The 27,578-nt window shown below is 38.5% G+C and overlaps 1 protein-coding gene across 1 annotated transcript in view; it reads right to left on the bottom strand.

Moving 5' to 3' along the window:
• The window catches only part of NUP205 (nucleoporin 205), a 52,805-nt gene that overhangs the window by 21,724 nt on the left and 3,503 nt on the right, over nucleotides 1–27,578 (bottom strand). Inside the window, exons 3-19 of the mRNA XM_087723299.1 lie at nucleotides 26,743–26,914; nucleotides 23,485–23,629; nucleotides 22,024–22,183; nucleotides 20,559–20,787; nucleotides 18,634–18,798; nucleotides 18,299–18,474; nucleotides 15,740–15,856; nucleotides 14,413–14,550; nucleotides 11,465–11,615; nucleotides 9,122–9,327; nucleotides 8,670–8,852; nucleotides 8,151–8,201; nucleotides 5,794–6,003; nucleotides 4,688–4,787; nucleotides 2,933–3,070; nucleotides 2,509–2,698; nucleotides 1,927–2,047 (exon numbers count right to left, since the gene is read on the bottom strand). Of these exons, the coding sequence (XP_087579425.1) occupies nucleotides 1,927–2,047; nucleotides 2,509–2,698; nucleotides 2,933–3,070; nucleotides 4,688–4,787; nucleotides 5,794–6,003; nucleotides 8,151–8,201; nucleotides 8,670–8,852; nucleotides 9,122–9,327; nucleotides 11,465–11,615; nucleotides 14,413–14,550; nucleotides 15,740–15,856; nucleotides 18,299–18,474; nucleotides 18,634–18,798; nucleotides 20,559–20,787; nucleotides 22,024–22,183; nucleotides 23,485–23,629; nucleotides 26,743–26,914 (2,652 nt within the window). The remainder of the gene's footprint in view (nucleotides 1–1,926; nucleotides 2,048–2,508; nucleotides 2,699–2,932; nucleotides 3,071–4,687; nucleotides 4,788–5,793; nucleotides 6,004–8,150; nucleotides 8,202–8,669; nucleotides 8,853–9,121; nucleotides 9,328–11,464; nucleotides 11,616–14,412; nucleotides 14,551–15,739; nucleotides 15,857–18,298; nucleotides 18,475–18,633; nucleotides 18,799–20,558; nucleotides 20,788–22,023; nucleotides 22,184–23,484; nucleotides 23,630–26,742; nucleotides 26,915–27,578) is intronic.

Genomic DNA, 27,578 nt, shown 5'->3' with positions numbered 1-27,578 from the left:
GCAAGTTCTCCCACTTAAAAAGATGAGAGAGGCCTGTAATTGACATCATAGGTAGACCTCAACTATGAGAAACAAAATGAGAAAACAAATCCAGACAATCACATTGTCTGATTTGGAAATAACGTTTTTGCAAATTATGGTGGAAAATAAGTATTTGCTCACCTACAAACAAGCAAGATTTCTGGCTCTCACAGACCTGTAACTTCTTCCTCCACTCATTACCTGTATTAATGGCACCTGTTTGAACTTGTTAGCAGTATAAAAGACACCTGTCCACAACCTCAAACAGTCACACTCCAAACTCCACTATGGTGAAGACCAAAGAGCTGTCGAAGGACACCAGAAACAAAATTGTAGACCTGCACCAGGTTGGGAAGACTGAATCTGCAATAGGCAAGCAGCTTGGTGTGAAGAAATCAACTGTGGGAGCAATAATTAGAAAATGGAAGACATACAAGACCACTGATAATCTCCCTCGATCTGGGGCTCCACGCAAGATCTCACCCTGTGGGGTCAAAATGATCACAAGAACGGTGAGCAAAAATCCCAGAACCATACAGGAGGACCTAGTAAATGACTTGCAGAGAGCTGGGACCAACGTAACAAAGGCTACCATCAGTAACACACTACGCCGCCAGGGACTCAGATCCTGAAGTGCCAGACGTGTCCCCCTGCTTAAGCCAGTACATGTCCGGGCCTGTCTGAAGTTTGCTAGAGAGCATTTGGATGATCCAGAAGAGGATTGGAAGAATGTCATATGGTCAGATGAAACCAAAGTAGAACTGTTTGGTAGAAACACAATTCGTCGTATTTGGAAGAGAGAGAATGCTGAGTTGCATCCAAAGAACACCATGCCTACTGTGAAGCACGGGGGTGGCAACATCATGCTTTGTTTCTCTACAAAGGGACCAGGACGACTGATCCGTATACAGGAAAGAATGAATGGGGCCATGTATGGTGAGATTTTGAGTGCAAACCTCCTTCCATCAGCAAGGACATTGATGAAACTTGGCTGGGTCTTTCAGCATGACAATGATCCCAAACACACTGCCCAGGCAACGAAGGAGTGGCTTCGTAAGAAGCATTTCAAGGTCCTGGAGTGGCTAGCCAGTCTCCAAATCTCAATCCCATAGAAAATCTTTGGAGGAAGTTGAAAGGCCGTGTTGCCCAGCAACAGCCCCAAAACATCACTGCTCTAAAGGAGATCTGCATGGAGGAATGGGCCAACATACCAGCAACAGTGTGTGCCAACCTTGTGAAGACTTACAGAAAACATTTGACCTCTGTCATTGCCAACAAAGGATGTTGATGTTGATTTTATTTATATGCCACCCTTTTCCCCCGAAGGGGACTCAGGGCGGCTCACAACTCGACTAGGGAAGGGGGAATACAGACAAGAATTTAAACGACATAACAAAACAATGTATGATTAAAACACAACAGTCATACCAATTCGAGATGGGGGCAACAGTTCTTTAGCCCCAGGCCTGTCGGAACAGCAAGGTTTTAAGGGATATATAACAAAGTATTGAGATGAACTTTTGATATTGACCAAATACTTATTTTCCACCATAATTTGCAAAAAAATTCTTCCCAAATCAGACAATGTGATTGTCTGGATTTGTTTTCTCGTTTTGTCTCTCATAGTTGAGGTCTGCCTATGATGTCAATTACAGGCCTCTCTCATCTTTTTAAGTGGGAGAACTTGCACAACTGGTGGCTGACTAAATACTTTTTTGCCCCACTGTAGATCAAAACTTGCAAAACGTGGGGTTTGGTCTTAGAATAGGCTAGCTCAAACCAGCTGTTGCAGTCATGGAATGTTTCAAGCCTTGAACATTTGCATATTACTATTAATAAATCATTTGCTGATAATTGGATAACCATTCTCTTTTTTCTTGCTTTAAAAAATTTAATTGCAATTACCTGGTCTTGCGTGAAGTCTCCAATCAGTTTGACCTGAATGTTAGAATTGCAAGAAATGCAACAAAGGATCTTGGAACTTTCAAAAGCCAGTTCAGGATTGGTATTACTATGATAAAGGTACCTTTAAAATATAACATTGTAGAAGAGAATGTCAGAGAAGTCCTATACTTATATTTTTTACAATGTACCTGGCATACATAGGTATATCTTTATTCAAATCATTATCCTATACTTGTGAGGAAAAGCAGCTTACATTTTATCTCTTAATTCAATTGTTTCTTAAATCCCAATTTCTTCAGGCCACATGCCCAGACTATAACATCAAATTAATTAAATTAAAATATATTATTCACAATACAAATAGAAATTGTTCAGAAATGTTCTTGAGAAATATACAAGTTATCCTATAAATTAAGGTAGACTAATAGAAGGGACAGTATTCTATTTCAATGAGGTCAGCTATTAATGGAATTTTTGTAAACACTTATGTTATAGGAATGTCTGGAAAAGGTATCATATGCTCTGAGTAAAAACACAGCATTTCTAAAGGCACAGCAGCCTTTCTAACTTTTTGGGACTTACCTGGCAATATTTACTACATGATCAGCTTTTTTAGTCCGAGGGTTGATTCCTTGCAGCAGCTGTTCTAGTGAGGTAACAATGAGAGAGAGATGGCTTTCTCTTAAGAAGTCCATGAAAAGGTTCTCTTTCTGTAAAGTTAGATTGAGCAGCCCAAGACAATACTGTACAGCCTTCTCCAAATGCTTTTTTCCTAAAGAAGAAAACAAATCAAACGAATAGATCACACATTCATGATTCCCCCAGAGTGGGGTAATGAAGAATAATTCACAGTGAGTTTACACAAGTACATTGATGGAGGCAACAGAAACAAACAATCCTTCAAGAACTGCCAGTTTTAAGTCATCAGGTTCCCCTCACCCAACAGTCTACATTGGAGTCATATAGATATTTTGATATCTTAATTAAAAATAAACTTGCAACTTACCAGGGAAAGGTGCATAGGTATCTAGTTGTTTAACTCCTTCTTCCAACAAGCTAAGACACAATTCCAACATTGGTGATTCATTCAACAGATGATACATCAGGTTAAACCCAGGTGGTTTATAAGCTATTACTTCCTCTCCTGGAAAATGAAATGTACATTTGCGTTTTATTTCTGAGATTGCAATTTACCAGAATAAATGTAAACCTAATCAGTGTCATTTTCATTTTCTCCTTCTCTTTTTTCCATGAAAACTACCGTATTTTTCAGCGTATAAGACGCACCAGAGTATAAGATGCACCAAGGTTTTGAAGAGGCAATTTTTTTTAAAAAAAAGTAGGTAGGTAGGTAGAGGGTAGACAGGGAGAGAAAGAGAGAGAAATACAGTAGGTAGCTAGGGAGAGGGAGTAGTTACATAGGTAGGTAGATAAAGGGAGAGAGAGAGTGAGAGAGAGAGAGAGAGATAGTGTAGGTAGGTAGGTAGAGGGATAGAGAGAGAAATAGAAAGAGAGAGAGAGAGAAATACAGTAGACAGGTAGGAGAGAGAGAGAGTAGGTAGGTTGGTAGGTAGAGGGATAGAGAGAGAGAAATAGAGATACAGAAATACAGTTGGTAGGGAGAGATAGTGTGTGTAAGAGTAGGTAGGTAGGTAGGTAGAGGGATAGAGAGAGAGAAATACAGTAGATAGGTAGGTGTTTCTGCTGGCACAGCACTTGATCAATGTAATTCTCATCAATCAGTTAAAGAGCTTTCCAAAAGGAAAAAAAAAGTTTTTGCACTCTGCAAACCTCCCAAAAATGGGCCCTTAAAAAAAAAAGAGGCATGAATAGCCTTGGGGGGGGGAGGGCTTGCAGAGTGCTCCGGGAGGGGGGGCAAAAACAAGCAAAAAACGGCTCATTTTTCACAAAAACGGGCCCATTTTTTGTCAAAAAAAATGCATGCATAGCCTTATGGAGGCTTATAGAGTGCTGCTGGGGGCTGGGGGGAGGGGGAAATGGCTCGTTGTTTGCTCATTTCTGTCCTCCCCAGCTCCCAGGAGCTCTCGGAAAGCCTCCATAAGGGTATGCACGGCCATTTGGGTGAGGGGGCGGGGCTTCGGGAGGCAAAAAATGCTGTATTAGGTTCATAAGACGCACCCAGATTTTCAGCCTCTTTTTGAGGAAAAGGGGTGCGTCTTATACTCCAAAAATATGCTATTCAAACAAGTGCAAAATTCTTATTTTCTCCACTAAATTCTTTCATCTATTCTTGAAACCTTGCATTTTCTCTGAACTGCCCCTTTTTCTCTTCTTAAATCAAGTGAGCTAAAGCAAAAAACTGAATTCCCATCTTTATATGAACCACTATAATCTTTCTTGGGATTTATATCATTTATTCCATCTCCAGATATTTAGCCTACTTTTCAAAGGCTTTCCCTTGTCACTGTGTCCCTCCTCTTCCCACTCTACTTCTAAGTCTCTCTTAAAATTTTCATTGTGGAAAATGATTTTTTAACACGCCTATAGTATTAAAAATGCCACTGCAGCTCAATTCTTCTTCACAATTCTAAATATAAGCATCCACACCATTCTCTACTGTAGCATTGTGCATGGAAATCTCATTGAACTATAAATATTCCTTCTTATATTTTGAGAAGCACTTAGAATATAATTAGCAGTCACCAACAGATCAGGAAAAAAAAACTCCATGAGATTTTGTTGGCTTTCTTTCCCAGCAAGGGACCAACACTAGGTAAACAGAGATCAGCAAACAGCATACCTTGCAAGTCTACATATTGGTCCACAAAATCTTCAAGCTGGGGTTCATAGTCACTCAGCAATTTATAAAAGACCTCCAGAACTACTTCAGCTACTTCCCACTGTCAAAAAGCCATGCACAAAATATCATTCGTTTGATTTTTAAAAAAGTTATAGTCATAAAGTTATATTTTAATCCATTGAGTTGGATCAAATTTTTATCCTGACAGAAGGAGCTTAATGAAACATTTCCTCATATAAGACTTGTTCCACTGAAAGAAATCTTGAAAAAAATCTTTAATTCAAATATAAAATGGTTCTGAAAAAGAAATGAAACAAACCCCACTACATACATTGGCCAAAACTCACATTCTATAGAAATGAAATCCAGTAACATTGTACCTATTAATTTCTTCGGTTTATTATTGTACAAATCAATCAAATAGCATTTTTTTTTCAAATTAGCTGGTATAGGATTGCATTTAGAGAAAAAAGTCTTGTTTGAACTTTCATATATGATTGAAAAAAGTCTGGATTGGAATTTTAGGTCTCAAAGATATAACAAAAATTACAATGTTTAAATAATATAGATTTCAATATATAAACATGGGGAAAGAGCAATTACTTTGCTGTACAAGCTAAAAACGAATGGAGGTCCCAAACTTCAGTTTCCAGTTTAAAAGTTGAAATAGTGTGTTGAATCAGATCAGTAAAATATCTAGAAAGTTTAGCAGTTATTTCCCAGTATTTGCAACAACAATCTTTCAGTCCTACTTGAGATACTTTTCCATTTACAGAACATATTCTGAGTTCTGACTTTCAATACAAGGTCTGAGGAAACCACAGATTTTATAACTCTGTAATGGCTTTTTAAAAAATGATCCAATTATTGTTTAAATTTGCTGTCCACCATCGACAGCTACATGTTAAATGGGAGGCCACACAGAGCAAATCAAATCAATACAGGAATGTCCTTTGTAATACCGTGGTGGTTTATTGTTATTACTATTGCCATAGGATTTTTCCCCCCAAAAGAATAAGATTACAGAAGTATTACATAATTAAAATAAAGATGATACAAATTTGTATAGATTTGTAGTAATATACATTACAAGAAGTAATGCTTACCTTTTCAGCAGCTCTCCGGTAGGCCCTGGTCCGAAATCGAAGAAATATAGATTCTCTCAGAAAATGAAGGTAAGGCTCAAATCCTGGTGGGCGCAGGCCAGCACCCAGGTTAGAAGGAAATGAACTCTCTACCAGGGTACTGATGAGCTGGCAGAAGGCACGCGTTAAAGGATATTCCTCACACCGGGATTCTACTTCATTCAATTCAACCTTCCAACAACATAAGTCAAATTCCAAACATGTTACTTTTTAAACACAATGGCAACGCACCATTTCAGTTACCACTTTTAAATAAGCATTTCAAGCAAATGCTTCTTCCAGTTTTCTCAAGCGCCCTTCATCAAAAAACCCAAGCCAATTTACAATTTCAGTCTTTAATTTTTAATCTAATAAACAGATAATTTATCGTCATTTACAGAATCTACAAATGCTGTTCCACTGTGAACAAGGGACCGTTGAACCTACAGGTAGTCCTCAACTTACAACCATTCATTTAGTGACCATTTAACAGTTAGACTTATATACCGCTTCATAGCTCTCTAAGCGGTTTACAGAGTCAGCATATTGCCCCCAACAACAATCCGGGTCCTCATTTTACCCACCTCGGAAGGATGGAAGGCTGAGTCAACCCTGAGCCGGTGAGATTTGAACAGCCGAACTGCAGAACTGCAGTCAGCTGAAGTAGCCTGCAGTGCTGCATTTAACCACTGTGCCACCTCAGCTCATTTGAAGATGAAACAGAAATAGAAGATTTGGAATTAAGAGCACATGACCTGAGATTGGGTGGCATAGTTTTCTGGGCTACACCAAAGTCAAAATTAATGTGAATTTAAAAAATCATTATATTAAAAGCAATATATTCTCATTATATTGAGAATATGGAATAGTTACAAATCTAGTTTGTGCCTGAAAACTCTTAGCACAAGCTTTTATAGATGATAAATAGTAGGCAAACACAAATGGCTAACTTCTAAATTCTATGCTATATATTGGATTGATAATATGAGAATTTATATAAACTGTAAGTGATGACTATGGTAAGGCGGCACAGAAGTTTTGTAACCAACTGACACACTGTATGTAACTAGAGGATGGTTTTTGTGTTGTGTTTGTCTATGTTTGTTTGTTTAAAATAAAAGTTTTTTTTAAAAAAGCTACTCCTCTGTATTTTTTTTCAGTTTTTCTTTTACTTTCTTTTCTTGCACTTTTAATTTTCTCTTAGAGGTTTCTCTCTTAGTTTATATTATTTTTTATTAATGTTATCTTTCCTTTTTAAAGTTAAAAGAGGGGGAGGAGGAAGGAAGGGAGAATGTGTTATAAAGATGGGATTCAATTTTTTAGAATCCTTTTTCATTAGTAAAACTTATTAAATTGCCTTCAGGGAAATAACTGAAAAAAATGGGGTAGGGGGAAGTAGATAAATTTTGGAAAGCTTAGAACTGTTCTATTCTGCCTTAATATGTAAGGGTCCAAACCATCTTAAACAATTTCAAGCTAAATCCAAATAAATTGTCGTAAGCCAGTAGGCGGCAATATAAAATTTCCAAATAAATAAATAAATAAATTACAAAAGGATGTAGCTGCAATTTGAGTATCACTATTTTCACACTTGCAAGTGTATCCCATTATATCCAGAAAATAAAGAAGGTTTAAATCTGCGCAGATCAGGTTATTGATCCTATTTTTTAAACTGGATTGAGGCTCTAGCTAAAGATATAATGTGTTTTTGATAGATTTATGTTGTTTTCTTTCTTGTGATTTTGAGCCAAGGTGGCGCAGTGGTTAAAAGCAGCACTGCAGGCTACTGCTAGATCAGCAGGTCAGCGGTTCAAATCTCACCGGCTCAGGGTTGACTCAGCCTTCCATCCTTCCGAGGTGGGTAAAATGAGGACCCAGATTGTTGGGGGCAATATGCTGACTCTCTGTAAACCGCTTAGAGAGGCCTGAAAGGCCTATGAAGCGGTATATAAGTCTACTGCTATTGCTATTGCTATTGTTTTAAAAAGCAGTATATTTTCAAGTGTTAGGCACAAGCAACCAGATCCTCACATGAAAGGTTCAAGCACACTACTTTATTCTTATCACATAGAAATTGCCAGATTGCCAGCCTTACCCTAGAAACAGGTTTGATTCTATACAGCTCAAAAAACCAGTGTATGTGTGTGTGTGTTTGTGTCAGTCCTGGCCCTCTTGCAACTGTGCAAGAATAAGGCTGTTCAAGGCTAAATCTGTGATTGAGGGGTCCCTCTGCCTAGCTGGGTATTTCCCAACATTAAGATACTGAAAGACAACAACCGTCTCCTGTTATATAATCAAATATTCATTAAAAATTGAATGACTAAGTGCAGACAATTTACCTCAATACCAATGGCTTGTCTTTGGCCTGGAGTTCTTACAGTCTGCAATATCTTCCAAAATAAATGGGAGAGAATGAAATGTTTGTCACTATTAGCAAAATAATACATTTTTTTTGTATAATTATACAATGCAATACAAGAATGAACTATCGTTGATTGTACAAACCATTAGTGACAGGTCCTGCTCCAAAATTAAAATAACCACACTCTTCTTTTCATACTTTTTTTGTGTTTACTAAGTCTATATTTTGTTGACAGAATGTTGAGTTTAAAAGTTTCCCACTAAATATGTAAAAATCCTTTTTATTTCTTACACACAATCAGTTTTTTTGTCTTTCTATCATTTACTTCCCATATACTAGCAGAAATTTATAATGTAAAGGAAAACAACATAGCATTCAGGAACTCAGTTTTGCTCAGTACATTTTCTTATTCTGCAGGCCAATTTTCCAAATTGGAAAACATAAATTAAGTTGGACAAAGTATAGAGCAGGGATAAAATTTCCCCTTACAAGATACCTGTGTGTATTCCAATGACTGCCATAGTGAAGCAGCAATTTCTGGAGATTTCCCAAAGGCTGAGAGAGTTTCTAATAATTCTGCTTTCAAAATTGGATGTATACTGCATTGCAGAAGTCCCAGAATAATAACTACTGGTGTCCACTGAGGATGTTCACAGAGAGCCAATCGTGCATTTTCACTCTGAAAAAATTAAGAAAAACTATCACTTATGTTTAATGATATACATAAGATTAAGCCTTGTCAGCTACAGTGTCCATTATACCAAAAATGAATATTTGGAATTGTAACATTTTCTTACACATTGTTTTTCTCCCACCAAATTTACCTTCAGTTAAACTAGACCTATGGCCACCTCTTAGCTCCTTTTGATTACTCCTGGGGCCAAATATGTCAGTGACTATTGAATAAAGTAGCAACTGAATTTCTTCATATGTCAAGTAACTACCTACCCATTTCACAATAGTCGTAGTAAGCTGCAGAAAAGCAATTAATCCATCCTGTTCCTTCTGTGTGATGCCTCTGAGAGGAAGATGACGATACTGAGTGCTCTCTGCACTTGGCAAATCTTTACGTAAATGTTCATGGTACAGCATCAAGGAGTGGAAGAAATGCTCCCAAGAGACAGGACTTCCACCTGCTCCTTGGATGTTTTCAGCTGAATGAAAAAAAATATATAATGTAGATTATATTAAATAAATTACAAGTGGAAAAAAAAATTCCCTAAACTCAATCTCATTGAGTGACTAAAAATAATTTAGACCAGTGACTCCCAACCATAAGATTATTTTATGTTTTCTGAATTTTTTTTGAAAATGTGTTTTCTGATGGTCTTAGGCGATCCCCGTGAAAGGGTCATTCGACCCCCAAAGGGGTCCCGACCCACAGATTGAGAACCACTGCTGTATTCAGTGTATAACAGTGGTTCTCAACCTTCCCAATGCCGTGACTTTAATACAGTTCCTCATGTTGTGGTGACCCCCAACCATAAAATTATTTTCGTTGCTACTTCACAACTGTAATTTTGCTACTATTATGAATCGTAATGTAAATATCTGATATGCAGGATGTATTTTCATTATTACAAATTGAACATAATTAAAGCATAGTGATTAATCTGCCAATCTTGGTTTGGGAGAAGATCAGCGAAGTTGGGATTTTCCAGGATAAAACGACCTCCCTGCCTGCCTCCAGCAGTAGTTCGTGGTTTAGATGAGTTTCACTTTATTAAGTTTACTTTTTTTACATTCCGTTCCCCCACCCACCGTTTTCTTTTTCTTTCTTTCTTTCTTTCCATTCCTCCCTCCCTTTTCTTCTCTTTTTCTTTCCATTCCTCCCTCCCTTTTCTTCTTTCTTTCTATCCATTCCCCCTCCTTCCCTTTTCTTTCATTCTTTCCTTCCATTCCTCCCTCCCTCCTTCCCTTTTTTCTATTTCTTTCTTTTTTTCTTTTCTTTTCATTCCTCCCTTTTCTTCTTTCTTTCTTTCCATTCCTCCCTCTCTTTTCTTTCTTTCTTTCTTTCTTTCTTTCTTTCTTTCTTTCTTTCTTTCTTTCTTTCTTTCTTTCTTTCTTTCTTTCTTTCTTTCTTTCTTTCTTTTGAATCGTTACAACCAGGCGTGTGGGTGGGTAGTGGTTAATTCGTGCGAGCAATTGATTTAACACAGATTAAGAAGTTGCCCTTTAAATTGAATTTTAAACGGAGGCTTAAGCTACATCGAACTGTGCTTCCATCCCGAATGGAATTCCTCAGGACGGAAGGAATGGGTGGGCGGGGCCTGTCCTCCCCTCCGACCTCTCCTGCCAGCCAAAAAGCCTCCAACTCAGTTTAGCCCGCAGGACAGGACCAGCAGCGGGGGTGGCAAAGGCAGCGTCCAGGCCCAAGGGGGCTTGAATCCCAGTTGAAGCGGGTGGCCTGACTGTCCCGCTGGTCTCCTGCTTTCCGGGTGCCTTCAAGTCCCTGTGCAGTCGGCTGGGCTGAAGCAGCACCACCAATCACACTCGCTTCGGACATTCATCGGAGCTGAGGCTGATCCACCACTCAGAAGAACCCGTCTCCCCCTTCAGCACTTTGGCTTTCCCTGGCGTGGAGACCAGGTGGTGCGGTGTCTGGGTTGTGCCCGGAGCTGGGAGGAGGCTGCTTCACCACCCGGCGTTATTCATGCACCTGCCGCTTCAGGATATGGAGGTGGATGGTCTTAGGCGACCCCTGTGAAAGGGTCGTTTGACCTCCAAAGGGGTCGCAACCCACAGGTTGAGAACCGCTGGTGTATGACGCACCCAGATTTTCAGCCTCTTTTTTGAGGGAAAAAGGTGTGTCTTATACTCCGAAAAATACGGTAATACAGGTAGCTCCCGACTTACGAAAGTTTCTGTTGCTAAGCAAAGTTAAGTGAGTTTTGCCTTATTTTACGACCTTTCTTACCACACTTGTTAAGTGAATCACTGTAGTTGTTAAATTAGTAACCCTGTTGATAAGTGAATGCTTGTCAAAAAGTCGTAAAAAGTGATCACATGGGACACAGCAACTGTCATAAAAATGAATGAGTTACATCTGAATTTTGATCAAATGATCATGGGGATGCTGCAAAAGTTGTAACTGTGAAAAATGGTCATGTCAGTTTTTTTCAGTGCCAAATGAACTGTTGTTGAGGACTACCTATAAACATGAAAAGCTTCAATCTAAGTGTACAATTACTTCCCTGAAGACATTGTACTTAGGATTATGTTTATGTGTATGTACAGTGAATGGAAATAAAACATCAAAATATTCAGCCTATGTGGTGCTATATTTCTTACCATGAGTACTACCATTACCCTTTAGCAAAGTAAAGCAGTAATGAGAACACCGGGGTCCATTGGCCAATCCCTGGAGCATTTTTAGATAAGGAATATAAATTGTGGAAGGAAGCAGGTCTCCCATTTGTCTAACGAATTTTGATAAAACAACCTGCAATATAAACAAAGATTCATCTAAGTAGGAATACCTACTCAAACAAAACCTTGACATTTGTTTTCAAATATCTGTGGTTAGCAACATACACATAGTCCTTAACTAATGACCACAATTGGACCAACTTTTTCGTTTCCAAGTGATGCAGTTGTTAAATGAACCACCTCTAATTTTAAGACTTTTTGCCACGTCCATTAAGCAAATTACTGTGGTTATTAACTGAATCAAACCCGTAAACCAATCAGCTCCCCCCACCCCATTGATTCTCCTCGTTGGAAGCCTCCTGTGAAAGTTGCAAATGGCAATCACATGACCCTAGGATACTGCAACTGTCATAAATACAAGCTGGTTGTCAAGCACCCGCAGCAAATTTGTGAGGACTGATCATATTTTTCCAGCACCAATGTAAAATTGAATTATTGTTAAACGAATGTATACACAATCTGCTTAAATAACAGCAATCAATTTTTTACATATTTATGTTTATTAGAACTAACTGCAATGTGCCTAATGGCAATATTAACCATGACAGATTTCAATGGGTGGGTGGGTGGGGGAGCTTGCAATCCTATGGTTTTCAGAAAAAAGCTCCAGGAACTAGTGGATAGTACAGTCTACCATTTCACAGTCGCTGTTTCCCTCTGGTAATTCTTGGGATGCATCTCCAGGATCAAGTGGAAGAAATGCTGTAGAACTGGGCTGTCAAACTCAAGGCTGGATCCGGCCCATGGAGTACTTAGATCTGGCCCTCGGGGCCACCCTGGAAACAGTGAAGGACCACTCCGCAGTGCTTCTGCCAGCAAAAACGGGCTCCCGAGCTCCATTTTCAGTTGCCATGGTCTCCTGCAACCCTCTGCCAGCGAAAACGAAGCTTCATTTTCACTGGCAGAGGGTTGCAGGAGGCTGTGGCAGTCGAAAACAGAGCTCAAGAGCCTGTTTTGGTTGGCAGAGCACTTGGGCCACTTCAGGCGCCCCTGACAGGAGTGACATCGAGCTAAGTGAAAATCGAGTTTGACACCCCTGCTATAGAATGCAAGAGAAACTTCGTCAGTGCCTCAAAAATGGGGCAGGGATGGGAATATAAATAATATGTCAATAAGTGAATGGTGTAGCAGAAACGGATCTACAGCATCCAAAACGTTCAAGTTTCCCTCAAAAACTCGTGAAAAGTGATAGACAGGAGTGTACTACATAATAATAAATATACAATTCTAGTATTCTCTCCATTCACCCACATATACTCTACACCAGGTCATGTGCTACCCAGCAGAGGTTTAAATGATGGTTCTTCCACTGAATATTTTTGATTACTATACAGTTGATTATACCGTGTTTCCCCGAAAATAAGACAGTGTCTTATTTTCTTTTGACCACCCCAAATTTTGCTTGGGCCTTATTACCGGAGGGGGGCTTATTGGTTTGGGGTTGCTGGGTGGCTGTTCTTTTGTGAGCGGGCGCCCGAAGAGCCGGGCACAGCCTCAGGGGCAAACTGTTGCAGCAGCGCAACAAAGCCGCCATGAGGTGACCACGCTCATGAGCAGCCGCCCGGCAATGCCCCTTTCCAGCTGGGCAGAGTACCACTCACCGACCCAGTAATATCTCAAAGGCACTAAGCAGCGTGGCGCTCTGCCCAGCTGGAAAGAGAGGTTGCGCGAGCACTTGTTCTGTCTCCAGCTCGTGTGCCTCCCAGCCTCACCATACCCAGCTCTCCCTGCAGGGCAGGGCCAGGGCAATGCTGGCTCCACTGCCGCTGCTTCCCGCAGCCAGTCCACAACCATAGAACGTAGTCCCAGAGTGGCTGCTGCTGGAAGACTCGGCAGCGGATCTCCGGAGTTTGGAAGCTGGTTATGCTCGGAGCATCGTGGCGGGGGTGGCAGCAGGGCTGAGGCAGCAGCAGTGGGGCCACGGTGGCGGCAGCTCCCTGGCCCGGCCCTGCAGGGAAAGCCGGGTCTGGTGATGCTGGTAGGCACGTGAGCTGGAGGCAGAACAAGTGCTCACACAACTTTTCTTTCCAGCCAGGCAGAGCACCACGCGGCTTAGCGCCTTTGGGATATTACTGGGTCAGTGAGTGGCACTCTGCCCGGCTGGAAAGGGGCATTGCTGGGCGGCTGCTCATGAGAACAGCTGCCTAGCAACCCCCCCCCCGCTCCAGCTGGTCACAGCGCCACCCACCAACCTAGCAGTATCCCAAAGGCTTCAAGCAATGTGAGCACCTTTGCCCTCCCTCCCTCCGGCTCCTGTGTCTTTGCGTCTTTGGGATATCGCTAGGTTTGTGAGTGGAGCTCTGCCTGGCTGGAGGGAGGGGTTGTCCAGGGGGCTTATTATTGGGGGAGGGTGTATATTTTTGTCCACAGGAAAAATATGGCATGTCCTTATTATCAGGACGTATCGTAATTTCGGGAAAACACAGTACTAAGTATGCATTTATCTCTCTCAAACTCAAAAAGTGTCTGGATTTAGTTTGGAGATTGGGTTGTATTTTAATTTTTGAAACAGTAAGCAAAACTAAAACTACATAGTATTTATGCAGTATTTTAGGTAATCTTTATAACTACACTTTAAGCAAATCCTGAAACATAGAGACTAGTATTTAGAGAGGGAGTGGGAAAGGGGGGTTAGCAATCCACTCTAATTTCAATAAAAGGAAGTGGTGTGCAATAACTTCTTCTCAACAGGGCTCTTCCTTTAATAGTGGACACAGTTAACAAAGATGTTTTAAAAAAAAATTAAATCTAAATTAAACGAAGGCATTTCAAATCACAGGCATTCCAAAGAAAGAAATCATTTTTATAACCTGACGCTGAGGTGGTCTTTGATGGGCTATACCAAGATATGATCCTATGATAGTGGAGCTCTGCAGAGAGTCTGAAGGACACCAATATTCCAGAGCAAATTCCAGATTAAAGGGATCTTTCTTGTATAACTCAGCAATCTTTAAAGGAAGAAAAAAAAATAAAAAAATATGTATTTCCACAAATGTACATAGTCCTTAGTTAACAACAGCAATTAGGATTGGAATTTGTCACTAAACAATGCAATTATAAAGCATGATGTCACATGACCACACCAAGGTATTTAACATAATTCCTATACATGATCATTTAAATTTAAGTTATATGCTCTTTTAAAATCTATGAATCTTTTTAGAAATTGCTTTTCAGAGCAATTATGACAAAGGTATATCATTAATAATCTGTGGAATCTTTTCAGATTTTATTGAGTAATTATGATAAAGGTAAATTATTATTTGCTTAACCCAACTTATACACTATATAAACTTACATTCAGATATTCTAAAGGTCAATACCAAAAAAGGCAGGAAAGAGAAGAATAACGAGAGAAACTAAATAAAAGCATGCAACAGAAAGCGAGAAACATAGTTCCCTTCCATTGCCATTCTTTTGGCAAGATTTGGGGGAGATTAAGCCCTCTTATGTTACTTGCTTCCAAAGAAATTAATCTATATATAGCAAGAAAAACAAGCCCTTTGCTGTTCATAAAACAGTTTCTTCTTCCCTAAAGTAATGATAGGAGTGGAAAGCATATTAGACTTCACACCAAGCGCAGCAATAAATCTCTACAGTAGTGTTTCTCAAACATTTTTTACAATAAATTTATTAAAGATTATAGTAAAAATAAAAACTACAAACCACTATTGGGAGCTGAAATCTATAGATCTTAAAAGTGCTGAAATTGAGAAATGCTGCTGTAGACCCTCAAGCCCACATTCATGAACTTGTTTATAGCAGAACTTCATAGACACAGCTACATAAGCTATTTCATGGCAAAAAATGGAAGTCACTATATGTACAGATTTGCTTATTGAAGAGCAAAGAAATCAGGAATTTTGTCTGCTCTGAGGCTTAAATTCTAGGTGAGAGGGTAGACCAATCTTTCCAGAAAGAAATTAAAAAACATGGTTTAGTTACAAGACCTATTTCTGTTGTTTTCTTTATTTTTAAAATGTTGCGCCCTGAGGAAATTAGGTTAATAAAAAAGTGATTTATATAAATGCCCATATATGTAATTAAAAATAAAAATTTAAATACATTTTAACATAAACATTTGCTGTGTTTATTTTAAAAGAACAAGTACTATTCAAAATAAGAACATTAACTTACTAAAAGCATCAGATGTTCTAAATCTCTTCTAACAGATAAAGGTGGTTCATTACCCATCTGTATACTCATATGAATCATACGGGCATCTTCATCAGCACGGTTTCTCAGTTGTTTCACCTATACAATTGGTCAAGTAAATAAAAGAAAGAAAAAGAAAAATCTGTATGATTTACCACCATTAGCATTTTAAACTTGGAGGAGTAAATGAACAAAAGGAAAGAGTATTTTTTTTACTAAACATGAGAACTATCCTGCTTGATTAGCTTAAGGCATGTCTGAGTCCATCATTTTGATTCAATCACTGGGTCCCTACAATTAGTATCCCAACCCAGAAATAATATTGAGCCTTAAGAACAATAGCCTTTAACACTTATCGAGAGCCCTTTAAAGAGACTCATATTTGTCAGTATGTAAAAATCACATTAATATATGGACATTTAACATACCCGATATGTTAAAGGCAAGACAAAACTTTTGACATTATTCTACATGTGAAAAATGTAGAAAATTTATCAGAAGCACGAGTGATAACTAAAGATAAGATGATTGAAGAAGCAAATGGAGGGTTTTGAGTTTACGTAAGAAATGAAATAAACAATAACTTGCGAAGAGAAGCCTATATAAGACTTACCAAGATGTTAATCAGAATGCTAATGCTACAAATGGAAAAAGACATAAGACTGCACTATTACTGGAAAGACACAGGTTGATGTAATGAAAGCTGATAATAAAAATTAAGTAAAATTTAGTTAAATTTAGAGTATTATGCATAAAATGAAGTGATAATGGTTGTAGTTAAATAAATTGATAATGATAATAATGCATATATATGTATTGGTTTGGCAAGAGGAAATTCTATATAAATTGCAAATGGAGACTATGAAAGGAAGTTTAGAAATTAAACATAATCAATTTTTTTATTTAGAACATGTTATAAAGATGCAATTTTATTGTAGGATGTTGGGGGGAGTTAATGGAATGCCATTATGTGGTTTTGCTTTAAATTGGAATATTTCATATAAAAGGATGTAAAAACAATTAGTCAAATGAAGGCTGAGGTATGATGAAAGCAATGTAAATAAATACTGCATACTTGATTTAAAAATATGTGATTCGATATGAATTATAGGCTATTACTGTGGAAGGACACATGGAAGTTTTGTAACCAACCATCAAACTTTCTACAATTTGTAATGGAAGATGGTTTTGTGTTTTTCGTTTTTGTCTGTGTTCATTTAAAAAATAAAAAAAAATTTGTACATCTCATTTTTTTCTACATGCTTCACTTTTCTTCTTTGTAACTGCTATTCTAATAGCAAATCCATCATAAAAGTTATTGCATTAAATTCTTGATTAAATTATCTTTCTATTGATATATATTTTATGGTATTACTCCAAAAAAGTGGTGTTATTAGCCATCAAACCTCAAAAATACTGTATGTCAGAGTTTGTTGCAAAAATTAAATCCAGAAAGCACACACAGATAACAGATTCAGCTGGATTCATTTACTTCTTTATATACATAAGAATAGATGAATAAATATACAATATCAACAGGTGGTTCTTCCAAGTAAACATAAGGGAAAAGGCAAACATAAGCAGTTAGTTTCATTTCAGCAGACAAGCCCAGACAGACTGCTTGTTTACTTCTCAGAGCAGCAGACTGCTTAAGTTTCTGTTTCAATTCTCTGCACAGACTCAGATCTGCTTAAGCTCCCACTGGCTGACTTAGTTGCTATGCCTATTCATTGGCTGACATTGTTCCCATGTCTCTCCCATTCATGAATATTCTAACACTGTACACTTCTACCAAAAGGTTTTCAGAATTTTGGCCACTACTGTATAATCCAAAAGATTAATTGTCCCAAAGGAGCTTTTTCAAAAGGCAAGTGGACTATCTTATTTTTTCCTTGAAGATGTTTTGATTCTCATCCAAGAAGCTTCTTCAGTTCTGACTGAGGGTGGGGAATGGAAGGATTTATATTCCTTGCAATCATCTGGTTATTAGCACTCTCTTTGAGAGTCATTGAGGCCACTTGGGAGTTTATCTGTGCCCTCAGGGTCACCTAAATCAGTGTGAAAATGGGTGTTCCAAGTATGTTCCATTGAAGACATTCCAGTGATTGCAAAAGGAATGTTGTAAAGAGTCAATGAACAGGTAATTAAATGAGGACTATTTATAACTATAGATTAATAAAATTAACAATTTGACTTATTCCAAAGAACTTTAAATTCTGACTAGTTATATAAGAAATAGACATGAAGAAAAATATTTAAAGTATTTTAATATATTTGGGAAAGATATCTTCAATATAATCATTATAGATATTTTTTAAATTAAGCCTATATTTAGATGAATAGTCAGCTAACAGATAAATTATGTCTGAATATTGTTTGAAGGATATGTCTCTATTTTTAAATCATATTTTTTTTGTTTAAAATCTTTCCTAAAACACTAGACATGCTTTTTTCAAGTCTGTGTAAAGAAAATACCCTGAAATATTTGATCTATTTATATTCAAGATAAATGTAACTTAGCTCCCTCCCCATGAAACTTACTTTCATTGGCATCAGGGTAAGGAAATCTGTGATAAGGTTGTGGATTCTACGGATGTAAAATTCTTCCTGATAAAAGTTTTCTGCTCTCACTACAGATTCAGTGAGGAATAGAAAAACATTGTCTGCAATTGCTAATTCTGCCATTGCTTCATCAGCTTCAGTGAATTCCGCAAATGCTGCAAAGAAAGAACAGAAGAAGCAATGTCACAGCACATCCATACTTCATAGGAAATATCAGTTAGCGCTGCCATTTTAATCAGTGGAATGTTTGAAGATTTGCTTCCTTCATTGAAATGAAGGTTCCTTGACTAAATACCACTTTTAATCAAATTTACCTGTCACATCAGAGATGTGTGAAATTCCACGCAAAGTTAGCGCCCAAGCTAACCTAACAGTAGCTTGAAGTCCTGGTAGTTTCCAAGGCCGAGATTCCTGAAGGCGTGTATGGATTGCTGCTATATACTGTCTCTCAGTTAGTAGCGGCAACTGGCGCATCAGTTCTAGAGTAATAATAAAAAGTATCTATCAATGAAATGGTCCAATTCCATTGAAAAAAACCTTAATTTGTATAATTTTATACCATATTAGATCATGGATACATAATGTTCAATGTGCACCATGACTGGGTTTAAGCATGGAAATCACATTATGGCTTAATGTGGTATAGAAGCACAACCAATAAAAAGTTAAATTCAGAGATAAAATAAAATGTACACTTGATTTCTATTTTAACACAAATGGAGTTCTACGAATAAATGCATTGCTCTTATTTAGTATTATACTTCTTTGAAATTTAGAGTGCAGTTCTCTGCCAAAAAAGAGTTCGCTGTAAAGTTAATTGGCTAATGAAACATTTGATCATAAATTCTTCCAGTTTAGATTATGTTTATTTTTCAGAAGACTTTATACGTATGTAATAAAAATCAAAAGCATCCCCCATCTTCCCTATTGATTTTGTGTTATTTAAGCTAAGATTTTTCTGGTAGAAGTAATGACATTCTTAAACTTTACCCCAAATAATGGAATTCAGAGTACAGGTAGTTTTTTTTACTTATGACCACAATTGAGCCCAAAGATTCTGTTGTTAAATGAGACATTTGTTAAGTGAGTTTGCCTCATTTTACAACCTTTCTTGCCAAACCTGTTAAGTGAATTACTGCAGTTGTTAAGTTAGTAACTTGGATGTTAAACGAATGAATTTGGCGTTCCCATTGACTATGCTGGTCAGAATGTTACAAAAGATGATCACATGACCCTGGGACACTGCAACTGTCTTAAATGTGAGTCAGATGCCAAGCATCTGAATTTTGACCACGTGACCATGGAAGTGCTGAAATGGTTGTAAATGTGAAAAACAGTCATAAGTCACTTTGTTCAGTACCATTGTAACTTTAAATGGTGACTAAATGAACTGTTGTAAGTCAATGACTACTAATATTACAAGTGGGAAGTAAACACAGGAATAGAAAATCCCCTTAACTGCCATCTAATTCCCACAAATCCAGACTCCTAAACAGCCATGTGTTTTGTCCAATTCAAAAAACTATACAGTAAAGATACTCTACTTAATACTACAATTATTTACTCTACCATCTAATTTATAAACAACAAGTTTCTATCTACAAGGTAGAAAGGTCAGTTCCTACTTTTTATTTTTCATCTAGCGTAATAGTGAGTTCTTGGCCTGATAAAGATTCAAGAAATGGTTATATAACAGCTGTAATCTATTCCATTGTCCATGAAAAGAACCATCTTCTTGCTAAATCATGAAAAGGCTGCTAGGTAAAAAAAAATCTAAAAATGTTAGCAACCTAATCTTATTAGATACGCTTATTCTAAATGAAAATTTGCTGAAAAATTTATAATCCATGTCTTATATCTCATTAAACTCGATATAGCCTGTCCTAGTCTTGTTAGGAAGTAATCATTTCAGTATGCAAAAGTTGCTGAACATTCTTCTCATATCTGAGAAACTATCCTTTTTTTAAAAGCCTACCATAGACTCATAGGAATATAACAGCTAATGTAAGCAATTAATATTTTATTTATTAGTGTGTGTGTGTATATATATATGTATGTATGTACGTATGTATGTATATGTATATGTGTGTGTGTGTGTGTGTGTGTATGTATGTATATATATATATATATATATATATATATATATATATATATATATATATATATATATATATATATATATATATATAGACATATGAATGGCACATCTTTCAATACGAATTAAAATGGAAAATATTACCGTCTCGATCTTCAGTTATCTGTTCTAGAAAGCTGACATCAAAACAATACAGAACAGCCAAAAGTAGTGCCAAGTTTACTCTGTCCAATGATCCATCAGCTTCTACAGTTACTTTCTCCAAATAACTAAGCAGGATTAAAATATCATCACGGCTTAGTGATGACTGGCAAGTCCAAACAAACAAGCTTTCAGCCAAAGCCTGCCGACATTCCTTGATAAGATCAGCAACCTAGTTCAAAATAAAATATTGAATTTGACACATTTGACACATAATAGCAGCGGAAGGAGCAACAGGATCAGCAAGAGACCAGTTCACTGCTAAGCCACAATTGTTATGATTTAGGCTGATCTCTGAGGCTAAGCAAAACAGGCTCTGACTAAAATTAAGGGAACTGCCTAGGTATTGCAGGGCTACTGGTGGGAAATGGAAGAAAGCAACGATAAACCATTTCCGTGACACTTTCAATAAATTGCATGGCAAAAATCGTAAGGAATTGAAAGCAGTATGACATTTTGTCTTAATGGAATAACAATGGGACTGAAGTATGAGAATTCAAGTTCACACGTGTAACACTAATCTGCAATTTAGTATTCCATATATGGGTTGCATCTACTGTGTATATTTAAAACACTTAACACATTTTAATACACAGTGTCACTCACCATATATATGAGGGGTGGGGGGTGTTATGTATGCATGTGTATGTACGCACACACACACACACACACACACACACACACACTGTATATAAATTATTCTTCCAAATACTGGAGACGTTGTCAAAAAAAACCGTGATAAAATTATACCCTTTTGGGTAATATTTTTTCGGAGAGATGAGTATCACTAAACAAAGAACTGAATGCTCTCCAGAGTTAGGCTTCTTGCATTTATTTACAGGACCAAATAATAAGTACTTTAAAAATAAAGAACTGATTACTGTTATCTATTTCATTTTAGCAGAACAATCATTGTGCGATATTGGAAAATTCTAGATAACGTAACAATTGTGAATTAGAAAGGCCTTTTCAACTGCCACATTAGGAAAAAAAACCCAACATTTGCTTATTAAATTTATATGCCATTAAATTTATATGCCAGCATCATAGAAACAGAGATACAAACATTAAATGTTAAAATTAAATTAATGAGACTTCAGAAGCAGGAACCACAATTTTATCAAATTTGATTGCATTATTTGATTTACCTTAATAGGAATAGGCTATAATTTAGTAAACTCTTTATTATGATAAATTTTCACATGTATAGTAGCCATCTCTTTGTACACAGAGATCTTTTTTTAATTTGTTTTAATTTTTAATTTGTATCTTTTTCTGTTTACATGTAACTTGGATTTATGTTAATGTGGTTACCTGCATGAAATTTTTAAAAAATGATTTTGAAATGAATGCTGCTTTTCTTAATTGTATTCTGATATTAAAAGTATTATATTTTAAAATTAATTACCTCTTTGCGATGCTTCTCACTACCCAGGCCTCGCTCTTTCTGTAATTTTTCAAATTCAGTGTTCACATCAATTTGAGATACCAAAGTCAGAATTTTATGAGTTAAACCCTGCTCCATCAATTCATCTGTAAACTGTGTTGTTATAGACACCAACTCAGGACTGCAATTGAAAAAGATAGTAGTGTCATAAATAACTTTATTTTGGCATGCTGCTGAATGTTCCTCAGTACTGTAGAACATTAGAAATTAAGTTATACCAACAATATTAGGCTTTCAAGAGAAGACGCATATCTTTTTAAGTGATAAAAGTTGGAATTATGTCTTGAGATAGAAGCAAGATGGCAACGTAACAAATTGTATCACAGATGCAAAGGCAGAATCATGTACTCTACAGCACCATGCAAGTCACCATTTAACCATGGGAAAATATTCAAACTGGGTATCCTTCACTTATAGTTTAAAAATTATGTAAACTGCTGTACTACCTCAGGTTTTTTTTAACTCCTCAGCCTCATGCATGTATCACTAGATCAGTGATGGCAAACCTTTTTTGGCTGCCGTGCCAAAAGCGGGGGAAGCACAGGGAGGTTGTGCGCTGGTTTGTCACACCCATAATGCTATGCACGACCACCACCCCCAGCGTGTGTATGCGCGCAATCAGCAACAAATACTATACCACTACCCCCACTTTTGGTGCAGTTTTTTCGCCCATCCCTGGCTCCAGTGGCTTTCCAGAGGGTGAAAACAGCCTCCCCCGCCGCCGCCCCCCATGCCTTCTGAAGGCCTCAGGAGCTTCCCTAAAGCCTCCGGAGGGTGACAAATAGACCTACAGGGAACCCGGAAGTCACCATTCCTGAACTTCGGGGTTCCTCGTAGGTCCGTTTTTCGCCCTCCAGAACCTTCATTGGTCTTCAGAAGGCTTCCCTGAGGGCTCCAGAGGGCAAAAACCAGCTCTACAAGCAAACCAGAAGTGACTTCCGGTTTGTCCATAGGGCCATTTTTCAAACTCCGGAGCCTCCTGAAGGCTCCGGAGGTCGAAAACCGGTCCTACGAGCAAACCAGAAGTCTGTTCCCAAACTTCCGGTTTGCCCGTAGGGCCGGTTTTTTGTGCTTTGGAGGCTTCAGGGAAGCCTCCGGAGGGCAAAAAACGGTCTCAAAAGAAGGCCAAAGTCAGCTGGCCAGCACACGCATGCGCACTGGCCAGCTAACAGGGCAACACTTCACGGCACTAGATGCTATAGAATCAAAATGGAGATGTCAAAATAAAGACTATTATGAGGAAAACAAAAAGATCAAAACAATACATAATATACTATATAACTATGTAATACTGTATGCATACTATATGAAATAGAGGCAATTTTCCCTTCCACTGCAAAAATCAGGCTTTGAAAATCCAAGTCCAAAATAAATATGCTGCTAATGTCTAAGGTTTTTCCAATCTTTTTGCTGAAAACAGACCTGAGCTCCAGTGTCCATGTCTTGCCTCGTCGAGACTGGATAAGTGTTCTCAATGAATTTGCAATGCATCGCTTTCCATCCCAGTATAAGAGAACAGCTACTAAACCCCTAGTGAGACCTGGGAAACGAGGCTGCTGGTGTTCTCCTAAAAAGGAAAATAAAGTTGCAGTCACATATGAGGTCATAGCTTCTGATGTTTTAAATTTTCTGTTTCTTTTACCCAGTTTCAAATTATCGGGAAGGGGAGCAGAATATATGGAATATTCCTTAATAAAATGCTCAAGTTCACCTCTGACTCAGTCTTCTCCAATTTTGTTCCCATTATTAATATTCTTTAAAAAAAGTGACTAAGGGGACAGCCCTCTTCTCTGTCATGTATAAACTGACTCTACATCTTGGTATTTTTTTCCAATTCCTACAGAAAAAAAAAAATAGAAAGAACAACCAATTTCTCCATCAAAACTGAAAGTGTGACAACTAAGCACTTCACAATACTATTACAGCTCAGTAATAGATCATGTAGCAGCTTACAAAGTAAAACATTCCTGTATCCTACTTCTACTATTTCACTATAGTTAGTAGCCTTTTTCTATTTCACTAGTCACTACCGTGTTTCTCCGAAAATAGGACAGGGTCTTATTTTCTTTTGCCCCACGAAATGTGGCCTTAGGCTTATTATCAGGGAGAGCTTATTGTTTTGGGGTTGCCGGGCGGCTGCTCCATTGCAAGCAGACTCCCGAAGAGCCAGGCACAGCCTCAGGGGCAAAGCAGCCATGAGGTAACCATGCTCACGAGCAGCCGCCTGGCAAATCCCCTCTCCAGCCGGGCAGAGCGCCATTCACTGACCTAGAGGGTATCACTAAGGGCCAAGCCACCTGGCGCTCTGCCTGCCTCCTAGCTCCTGTGGCTTGGCACATCCGGGATACCCCCTAGGTCAGTGCATGGAACTCTGCCCGACTGGAGAAGGGGGTTGCGCGAGCACCTATTCCGCCCCCAGCCTCACCAAGCCATTGCGCAGCTCTCCCAGGGCACCGCTGCTGGCCGCCGCCACACTCCAAGCATAACTTCAAAACTCCAAAGCTCGGGACCGAGTCTTCCAGCATCGGCCGCTCTAGGAGTGCTCTCTATGGTGGGCCGGCTGCTGGAAGACTCTCTGTCCGGCAGCCGGCCCACCATAGAGAGCACTCCTAGAGCAGCCGATGCTGGAAGACTCGGCCCCGAGTTTTGGAGTTTGGAAGTTATGCTCGGAGCATGGTGGCAGGGGCTGGCGGCGGCCAGCAGCGGTGCCCTGTGAGAGCTGCGCAAGGGCTTGATGAATCTGGGGGCGGAACATGCGCTCACGCAACCCCCCTCTTCAGCCGGGCAGAGCTCCATGCACTGATCTAGGGGGTATCCCGAATGTGCCAAGCCGCGGGAGCTGGGGGGGGGGCAGAGCACCACGTGGCTTGGCTCCTTAGTAATACCCTCCCAGGTCAGTGAATGGCCCTCTGCTTGGCTGGAGAGGGGATTTGCTGGGCGGCTGCTCGTTAGCATGGTTACCTCATGGCTGCTTTACTCCTGAGGCTGTGCCTGGCTCTTCGGGAGCCTGATTGTAAGGGAGCAGCCACCCGGCAACTCCCCCCTCCGGCCAGGCAGAACGCCACTCCCCAACCTAGCGGTATCCCAAAGGCGCCAAGCAACATGAGCGCCTTTCCCCCCCCTTCCCGGCTCCCGCGGCTTGGCACCTTTGGGATACTGCTACGTCGGTGAGCGGTGCTCTGCCTGGCCAGAGGGGGGGGTTGTCCAGAGGGTTTATTTTTGGAGGTGGGCTTATATTTTTGCCCACGCGAAAAATGTGGCAAGGCGTTAGTTTCGAGACACGTCGTATTTTCGGGGAAACACGGCAGAGGTGGGTTCCTACCAGTTCGCACCTATTCGGTAGAACCGGTTCGTCAAATCTACCGAACCGGTTAGAAAAGGTTCCACCAGTGGACCCGGAAAGCAGGCCACACCTACAGAAGAGGTTCCAAAATTTTTTGAAACCCATCACTGGTTCTTGGATATGATTATTCTACACTATCATGCTCATATTTATAAAACTCAGTGCCTCTGTGAAAGGTAAGGATGACTACTGCGTTTGTGGTGCAATCAGAACATTGCATGTGTTGAAGTTGTTTTAACGCAAACCAAAGATGCCTTTTAAAAAACAAGTTTACATCATATTCTTATGCATGCCAGTGCTGTGTGTGAGGTGATTTAAGGTGGTTCTGAGAAGTGTCGTCGGCATCTTCATATCCGGTCACATGGGCAGCAAGCCACTCCCACAAAGGAGGCCACACCCACAGAGTAGGTTCGAACAATTTTTGAAACCCACCACTGAAACACGGTATATGTATACTTTCAAGTTTCTCTCAGTAATCTAAAAATAAATGCTTTTGATAAGGCTTAGACCCACAAACAATAAGTGACTACTTTTCAAAGCAACATATTAATTAAAATTGTTATTAAAACACATGATTTTAATATTATATTGTGTTTTCGTCTCCTGTAAGCCACTCTGAGTCGCCATGAGCAATAGGTGGCAATATTTTTTTTAAATAAATAAATAAATAAATAATAACTAACTTGGGGGAAAACGTTATATGGGAATATTTTTCAATCTAAAAGGAGTAACATACAGTTTTTAGGCAGAGTCTAGGATCTTCTCAGCCTTCCTAGCTTATTTTACTAGCACAATGAGTCAAATACAACCAACAATTCCTTCTGGATACGTAGTTATTACTTAACTACACTTAGTTAAGTATTATGATATAACCCATATATATTTATTTTCATTTGAAAAAATTATATGCTGCCCTTGAAAACAACATATTCTCAGGCCAAGTTTACAACATTTGAAAATCATATATGAAAATGCATAATGTACATACAATAAAAGCAATAAAAGACACAATTTTAAACGCTCTATTGAAACAAGTGTAAGCATTAAACATTACGTACTTTCATATGATTAGATACTAGTAGTTTTAAAACATATCTCTGGGGATTAAAAAAGAGATATTAGCTGTTTCTTGCTCAGGAGGAATTTTCTAATTCATGGTTGCTGGATTAGATTACTACTTTTGCAGAAAAAAACTACTATTTCTAGCAAGCACTGCATCTCAGCCTAGGAAAGTACCTGGAACAAGAGGCTTGATAGGTTTGAGCATTTTGCACTTATAGGAATCCTGAACAAAATCAGAAAATAAAAGAAGTGACAGTTGGGTCTCATCACATTACCAGCCAGGAGAAGTTCAACAGCTGCCAATTCTCCGATATCAAAAAGATCACTCAGAATAAAGGCCTCTTTGATGAGCTGTTCTGGTAACAATCGGGTCCCCTGTTGGCCTTGGATAGCAACTCCCTCAGTATTGGCTTTCTGAACTTTTTCATGCTGTTGGGCATTCTTCGGCTACAAAATAATTTTTAAAAACTGCTTAATTATTCTCAAAGATAAATTGATTTTTTTTAACTAAAATACAGCTGCAAATTAGGAAATACAAAACATACTGCTTTATGGATAAAATGTTCTACAGTTTGAGTTTGACACCTCTGTACTATATTGTAATAATGTATACTTAATTTTGGATTGTTTTCAGGTTTCCAATCACCATGCTCTGTGAAGTATGGATTATTGGTTAACATGTATATAAAGTATCCTGACTATGTGTACCTAACACATATGCCTTATTTAATGGACAATATATAACTGCATACTATTTTGCAAGGTACTATGGGACCTCATCTTTCATAAAATACACACCTATCTTTGCTCACACTTAAACATACTATCCAAAATGTGTCAAAAATGGCCAAAGTTTTTGTCATTAACAGGGAATGCTGAATGTGGCATAACTAAGATTAACTTTTGTAACCTAACCTTCTCTAACTTAGTAAAAAGCAAATCATGATGGGTGATGGATATCAATATCTACAGGCCCCATCTTCTAAATTACAGGGGAGTATTTTGCTTTTTTCTTAGCATAGAAATCATTATTTTAGATATTGGACTAATCTATTTTTTCTCAAGTGATCTGTCACTTCCCATTTAACTTGACTGAACTGGGCAAAAGACT

Source organism: Thamnophis sirtalis, unplaced genomic scaffold, assembly GCF_051295495.1.
Source record: "Thamnophis sirtalis isolate CommonGarterSnake01/CBP01778 unplaced genomic scaffold, rThaSir2_p1.2 scaffold_9, whole genome shotgun sequence".
NCBI lineage: Eukaryota > Metazoa > Chordata > Lepidosauria > Squamata > Natricidae > Thamnophis > Thamnophis sirtalis.
The sequence above is the reverse complement of the archived record's forward strand: the minus strand, read 5'-3'. Positions and strand labels throughout refer to the sequence as shown.